At 49.8% G+C, this 8018-nt stretch overlaps 1 protein-coding gene across 2 annotated transcripts in view; it reads left to right on the forward strand.

Moving 5' to 3' along the window:
• RANBP9 (RAN binding protein 9) overlaps positions 1–7881 on the forward strand; it is a 75642-nt gene extending 67761 nt beyond the window's left edge. For both annotated transcript variants that reach the window (XM_027774802.1, XM_027774800.1), the window contains 2 exons: positions 2269–2380; positions 6895–7881. In XM_027774802.1, coding sequence (XP_027630603.1) covers positions 2269–2380; positions 6895–7025 — 243 coding nt within the window. In that variant the 3' untranslated portion in view covers positions 7026–7881. The remainder of the gene's footprint in view (positions 1–2268; positions 2381–6894) is intronic.
• The last annotated feature ends 137 nt before the right edge of the window (positions 7882–8018 follow it).

Raw genomic sequence — 8018 nt, forward strand, 5'->3', positions numbered from 1 at the left:
CTCCTCCATTCTCCTCTTGGGATCTTGGGCACGTACGCACACGCGCCCGGCGTGAGTTTAAGCCACCGGGTCCGGGACTCGAACCACGGCCGACTACGTGGGAGTCCAGCGATACAGCCATTACGCTAACTGCTGGTTTAGTGAATAGCATTTTTCACAATAACTATCTTTCCCAAATTTAAAAAATAACGAGAGTGGCACTGGCCTTCCGCTTCTGCACATCTGCGCAGTGCTTGGTTTAACGGAGGGTGGGGGGGGTCCTCTTCCCACCTCTGCAGTGAGTCTGCTGTGACGTCATATATCTTGGAGCCAAGAATGATGAGAGGTCGAGAACCCACCTCGGCGGTGTCACACTTCCCTCCGATTATTGCCACCAAGGCAGCTTTCAAAATAAACGAAGCCACAGTATTTCAGTTAGCTTGCTACCTTACTCCCAGGTGCACATGTTTTTACCGAGGTTGTGAACATAGACACTATTTTGTGTTCTGTTTCTTTCTTTTTTTCTTTTTACAATTTGCCAGAGGGCATGTACGTACATCCAGAGAGAGACAGGGAGTGAGACAGCACCCCCCTATGGGAGATGGCCGTGCTGTGATCCTTTGTCCTCCGTTCACCCTGCTTGGGATTTGGGGCACCCATGCACACATGCCGGCATGCTTTTTAAGCTGCAGGTCTGGGACTCGAACTCATGGTCAGCCATGTACAGATCCAGCTCCTTAACTACCATGCTGTGGGCTGCCCTATGTTATTTACTGCCATAAAGATTCCTTTCCTCCCAGTTTCCGTGCATAGTTTATATAACAATTATTTTTAAGTGGCTCTTCGTGGTATTCTGCTGTGCCCCGTATCTGTTTACTTAAGCATCGCTCTGTTTAATTTTTCATTGACTTTTATGTCGAATGATTTAGAGATACTTCTATACACGTGTCTTTTTCTTAAAATTATTACTGAGATAAAGTCCTAGAAATAGAATTATGCCCCCTCAGCATCAGTGCACCGCAACTTACTGGTGTCGTTATTGTGGGCTTTTTCTATCAGCGAGTTCTTTAAATCCTAGCAGATGAAGCGCTTAGGATTTGCAACTTCTCCACTCCGTCTTCCTGGGGGCCCGTCGGGCTCTAGACCAGTGTGGACAGTTTTGTCGGCGGTGCTTCTGTACCAGTTACTCCTTGCACATGGCCTTCCAGGGTGTCGGTGCTGTGGGGGCCGCACCGCATTCGATGGTGGTCGGCTGGATTAAGTCTTGAGAAAAGCTCAGCCTTTACAAGTGCTGGGGTAGAGTTCCCTACAGGACCAACACACATTGTCTCCAGGACACGTTTGGATCAGGTGGGGAACCGGAAGCAGAGCCGAGTAGGCGTGTGGGATGGGTAAGGAGTCTTCAGTCCCGGAAGGAGCAGGTCTGACATCAGCGGGCCATGAAGTGTCTTTCCTGTACCCAGCACCCATGAGTAGCCACGGGGGATTCCAAGTAGCATAGTCGGTTTTATCTTCACAGAGCGCTGATTGTCACTGGGGCAGAAGCCCATTGCGCCTGCAGGTGGCGTGTGCGGTCCGTCTCGCAGCCTCACGGACCTCAGCCTTTCTTCGTGGTTCTTCTTGTCACTATCCCCCACAGAGGGCCCGTCTGCCTAAGGAAGGGTCAGAGTGCGGTTGGCCAGGTGGTCTCGCTCCGAGCTCTGCTCTCAGAACACTAGTAAGATGGCCAGGAATGGGGGCCTGGTTGGTGGGGCCCCTGCGCCAGATCGTGCTGTGTAGCGGTCTCCGCGGTTTGCAGTTCTGAAACGTCCAGTGTTAGTGCGTCTCTTCTCTTTCTCTTTCTTCTGTCCTTTATCCCTCCCCTCCCCTTCTTCGCTCCTCATCCCATTATTAAAAAATAAATAAATAAATAATGTCATGCATTTCCTTTTTGATGTATGTCATTTGTGTCGGGGTAATAAATCGTAGTTTCCAGCGTGTTGCCTTTTGCCTGTAGACCTTAGCCAGTGTGAGCCCGTTCCCTGTGGAATGTTTGACACCCCCCACCCCCATTGTAGGGATGGAGGGAGAAGTGAAAATAGCTGTTCACAAGAAAACGGCAAGAAATTAGGCTCGGCTGCATGATGTAGCTGAGAAATGTGGCGTGTCCAGGGGAGCAGGGTAAGGGGGTTCAGAGGTTCCAGAGGCCGAGCACCTTAAAGCTATGCCCTGCCCGTCCCCACCATGGAACCAGGGCGAGCACAGCAGCCCAGCTGTGCACTGGAGACCGAATCTCTGTGTTCTCCGCAGGACGCGTTCAGCTTGCTCGCATACTCAGACCCGTGGAACAGCCCCGTTGGAAATCAGCTTGACCCGATTCAGAGAGAACCTGTGTGCTCAGCTCTCAACAGTGCAATATTAGGTAAGTAGAGCCCAAAGCTCCCTTCACCCGGGTGCCCGGCACACTCGAGAGGTTTGGGCAGGCGTCGTTTACGTCAGTAAAGTCCTAAGGCGTGTGTTTCCCACATTTTTAAGATATGAATGTGCCATGCAGTAGAGAGACCTTCCTCCTTTGTTACATGGCTTCCTCAGTTTGACAAGGATTCCAGCAGCATAAAACAGTAGTCAAAGTGCATCTCGGGGATGTGTAGAAAACATGGTTTTGTAAGCGTGTATGACAGCCATGGGTATCTGCTGCTTCTCATTTAGAACGCGGTATCTTCGTGGTCCCCTGTGTTTAAATGCAGACTATTAATCTACCAGACACCCCCAGATGGCAAGGAATGCCCGAGGCCGGCGGGGCCTGGTTGGTGGGGCACCTGCGCCAGATCGTGCTGTGGAGCGGTCTCCGCGGTTTGCAGTTCTGAAACGTCCAGTGTTAGTGCGTCTCTTCTCTTTCTCTTTCTTCTGTCCTTTATCCCTCCCCTCCCCTTCTTCGCTCCTCATCCCATTATTAAAAAATAAATAAATAAATAGTGTCATGCATTTCCTTTTTGATGTCATTTGTGTCGGGGTAATAAATCGTCGTTTCCAGCGTCTTGCCTTTTGCCTGTAGACCTTAGCCAGTGTGAGCCCGTTCCCTGTGGAATGTTTGACACCCCCCACCCCCATTGTAGGGATGGAGGGAGAAGTGAAAATAGCTGTTCACAAGAAAACGGCAAGAAATTAGGCTCGGCTGCATGATGTAGCTGAGAAATGTGGCGTGTCCAGGGGAGCAGGGTAAGGGGGTTCAGAGGTTCCAGAGGCCGAGCACCTTAAAGCTATGCCCTGCCCGTCCCCACCATGGAACCAGGGCGAGCACAGCAGCCCAGCTGTGCACTGGAGACCGAATCTCTGTGTTCTCCGCAGGACGCGTTCAGCTTGCTCGCATACTCAGACCCGTGGAACAGCCCCGTTGGAAATCAGCTTGACCCGATTCAGAGAGAACCTGTGTGCTCAGCTCTCAACAGTGCAATATTAGGTAAGTAGAGCCCAAAGCTCCCTTCACCCGGGTGCCCGGCACACTCGAGAGGTTTGGGCAGGCGTCGTTTACGTCAGTAAAGTCCTAAGGCGTGTGTTTCCCACATTTTTAAGATATGAATGTGCCATGCAGTAGAGAGACCTTCCTCCTTTGTTACATGGCTTCCTCAGTTTGACAAGGATTCCAGCAGCATAAAACAGTAGTCAAAGTGCATCTCGGGGATGTGTAGAAAACATGGTTTTGTAAGCGTGTATGACAGCCATGGGTATCTGCTGCTTCTCATTTAGAACGCGGTATCTTCGTGGTCCCCTGTGTTTAAATGCAGACTATTAATCTACCAGACACCCCCGTATCCCTCTTTAGGAAAAGGGTCACTCGTTTCCAGGCTGAGGTCTAGGGGGAGCACCCTCTGCATCTTGCAGTGAGCTGCCTCAGACACGGAAGGGTGTGGGCACGGGTGAGGGGGCCGAGCGTGGAGAGAGCTGCAGAGTGGTGAGGATGCAGGTTCAGGCAGCAGACAGGCAGGTTGCCGGCGGGCTGGGAGCCGGCCAGAGGAAGGGGAGTGCATCGATGCTGGACTGCTCAGGAGCGGCTTGGTTTGGCTCTGTGGGAGGAATCCGGATGTTGATAGAAACAGTACTGCTGGCAGGTCCCCACCAGAGGTTAGACGGGAGCAGGTCGGCGTGCTGAGAACCAAGACGCCAGGGAACAGAGGATGCAGGGTGCGGGCTAACGAGAGCAGGGGTGAGGGCACAAAGAGCTTCCATGGCCGACGAGTGCTGCCATTCAGGAGGGTGGGCTTCCCTCCACCTCGGCCTCACCTTCTTACTGCAGGTGTTTCCAGGGTCGGGGTAGCCCGAGCTCCCGTGTCACAGCTCCCACTGTGCACAAGAGCATGGCGTGTATGTTCCAGCCTCCGTGAATCCCGTGGCTGCACGCTGTGGGTGTCCCTGTACACATGTCCACACGAGACAGCGCTTTGAGTCCTGGTAGCCCCCTTCAGAGAGAACTTAGGACAGAGTGACTTTTCCCCCACGACACCAGCATCTGTAGTAGTTCCCCAGGTAAGACGGGTCTCCGGACCACCTGAGAAGGCTGTGCAGCATGGTTTGGGGGCTCTCAGTGACACGTTTCAGCTATTTCAGGAAGATGCGGGCGGGGTACAGAGTAGATTAAAGACTAACTTAGACAGGGAGGCGTGCCACGTGGGCCAGGACTTCTGTGGTGGCACTCACGGAGTAGATTAAAGACTAACTTAGACAGGGAGTCGTGCCGCGTGGACCAGGACTTCTGTGGTGGCACTCATGGGGCCATCCTCCGTTTCTCTGCCGTTCTCAAGCCCAGTAATTGTTAGGGACTCACACTGATGCTTGGGAGCAGGAGTGCTGGCCTTCGTATAGTGGTTTTCTCAACTGTAGGGCCACCTGTTGCCGTTCTCAAGCCCAGTAATTGTTAGGGACTCACACTGACGCTTGGGAGCAGGAGTGCTGGCCTTCGTGTAGTGGTTTTCTCAACCGTAGGGCCACCTACTATGAAAGACGTTGATTTCCTTTGCTTAACGTGTCGTGTTTTCTCTGGTTATACAAAACTCAGCTAGCCCTATTAGAAATGAAGGAGTTAAGTAACAGTGCTGGGAGAAAGCCCAGTAATTGTTAGGGACTCACACTGACGCTTGGGAGCAGGAGTGCTGGCCTTCGTGTAGTGGTTTTCTCAACCGTAGGGCCACCTACTATGAAAGACGTTGATTTCCTTTGCTTAACGTGTCGTGTTTTCTCTGGTTATACAAAACTCAGCTAGCCCTATTAGAAATGAAGGAGTTAAGTAACAGTGCTGGGAGACTAGGGACATTATGGGTGACTTCAGTCGCCTTTCTGCAATTGCGACAGCGTAGATAACCACGAGGCCCTCACTGCTAGGGGGCACTCAGTCATGGAGAGGTTTCCTGAAAAGTGACTAGTTTAACAGTTTGTCTTGAGGAAACTTAAGAAATGGAAAATTGTTTTAAGACCGTCATCAAAAATATGTGCATGTGCCGCCTATGTTCCGAAAATAGTGTAGAAATACAGCAGACCTATGTCATTCCTGCAGTTAGAGTAAGTTGCTGTGGGTGGCTCGTGCATGTTTATAAATGACTCTGCTGGGGTCACTCGTCTGTCAGACGACTGTCACTCGTTTATTAGTTTAGGCAGATGCCACCATATTAGATGTATTTGATTCTTAGGTTTCATTTGCCAAAAATACTTGTAAATGTTCCTATCCAGGTGTCTCCTTAGCCAAAATACAGTCGGAACAATGTCCCCTGAGCTGCTTCTCTTTAAGCAGGATTACTGCCCGGGGGACCTTCAGGAGACACTTTTAAACCGTACTTTCTCACCAACTCCTGCGCCTGTCCTTGAATCTTTTATTCCTGCTCTTAATGCTGTTTTGTTTGCTCCTGCACCTCTAAGTCCTGGACTTGGTTCTCGTTGAGCGTTGCTTCATTTTTCTGCAAGTTTCTCTTCTCCCCCCATTATCATGTTGTGGTACAAGGTGTTAAACTGCAGGGCCCCCTGCCAGCCCCCCTCCGTGTTTGCCCTATGCTGTCAGTGGGGCCTGCACGGACTAGGGAGTAATTGGGACTCTCTTGGACCTCATCTCCAGAGAGAAATTGGCAGCTTCTGATTGGGCCACTTTTTGCCATTCTTTTTTGTCTCTGCGAAGAACAGATTTTGGTAGTTAGTGCGTTTGCGCTGCAGCTGAGACACTGGTGGTGTGCAGGTCCCCGGAAGAAACCGCACATTGTAAACATCTGTACACGAGCCCCTCTGCACGTAGAGGGTGGCTTTGCTCTGTGCTCTCCGTCCCCACCAGTGACAATCACCAGTACCCCTCAGGGACGGCTCACACCTGGGTGGGTCCTGCCCACGAGGCGGGAGAACCCGTCAGTGGACACAGGTAATGAAAACCCGGTGTCTGTGTTCACTGACCCTGGTCAGGTAAAGTTTAAAACGTCCCTTACCTCCCTTCTCTACACTAGGTAAGCCACGCTTTCCCCATCAGTTAATGTAGAAGGCCAAGTCGTTGTGAGTCTGACATGTTAAAGTCTAATTCTGTTAGGACCTCGACAGTCATGGGTCACTTAACAATGGGACTCGCTCGTGTGGCTGGGAGATCACCGCGCTGGCATCATGGTGCACCAGCACCGACCCCGGTGGTTTAGCCACTATGCCCCTAGGCCCCGTGGTCCAACCTTGTAGTCTCAGAGGACTGCTGTGGTGTGCGCTGTGTCACTGGCCCACGTGTCGCTGCACAGCTCGGGACTGCCTCGTTGGAGTCAGACGTCCACAGCATCGTCCGAGGCATCCGTTGTGTGCTCAGAAACCACCTCTAGTCAGCAGCAGGCCGGGCACTGGCAGCTCTGTAAGTGGTGCGGCTCCTCCCAGGAGATGCTGTTCAGACCGTTCTAACCGTTTGTTTCTCTGACCGGTGTTCCTCAGAAACCCACAATCTGCCAAAGCAACCTCCACTTGCCCTAGCGATGGGCCAGGCCACACAGTGTCTGGGACTGATGGCACGGTCGGGGATCGGATCCTGTGCGTTCGCCACAGTGGAAGACTACCTGCACTAGCCACGCGCTCCAGGAGCTCACGCATCGCGGCGTATAGTCCACACGGAAGTAGACCAGCTCTGCCGATTTGAAACTTAGATTTTTTAATTATGTACTGGGGACAGGTTTTTGTCGCTTTACATTGCTTCCTAGTTTACAGCATGATGCAGATGATTTTCTAACTTAGTGTTAGGAGAAATTATTTTCCATCTTTAACCTCTTAGTTGTCTAAGAGTTAAATATTACTGAATTTCAGACGTGCAAATCGATCATCACAAATTCTTTGAAACAATGACCTAAAACAAACCAAAAAAATCCTGCCTTCGTTGTGGGGGGAGAGAGGGGAAGGAAGTGGAACAAGTCGTGTTTGTGTTAGCATGTGGGTGATGTAAACTTCAATCGGAAGATGTTCCGACCCCCGCGCTCCCTGACGCATTCAATCAGTGTAACTTGCAAAATGCATAAACATCCGACAGTTTGAATTTATAGTGTTGATGGAAGAAATCATTTTTAATGTGTACTGTAAAACTTGAAATACTCAGGAGCTGAGTGAATATGTTTGTTGCTACTTACAATCCCGACCTGTTAGTCCCAGTAGTTTTGTTTTAACATGGTCTTTTTCAACTTTGTTTCCTGTTTAACTACAGATGACTTCTGTTGTAGACTCACAAGTTAACTGTTGTATTATAACAGTATTACATGTCAACAGTGTGGTTATGACCTTTATTTATATAAAAACCAAATATTTAGTCAATTTACCGTGTCTTAATTTAATCTTTGTACACCTTCCATTTTTAAGTGCTTAAATGAGTACTATATTGCAATAAAAATGTAGTGATATAATTAACCAGCCATTAAAAATTTACTTCTACAGATATTAAGAGTGTTAACTGAGTTTATATATCACACAGAAGTACTTGTATACTTCTTACGACCAATAGGAAATTAGAGCAACTGAAATGAAGTTTTTTTTTTTTTTTTTTTTTTTTTTTTTTTTTGTGTTTTTTTTTATGT

This window comes from Tupaia chinensis, unplaced genomic scaffold, assembly GCF_000334495.1.
Source record: "Tupaia chinensis unplaced genomic scaffold, TupChi_1.0 Scaffold000048_1, whole genome shotgun sequence".
NCBI lineage: Eukaryota > Metazoa > Chordata > Mammalia > Scandentia > Tupaiidae > Tupaia > Tupaia belangeri.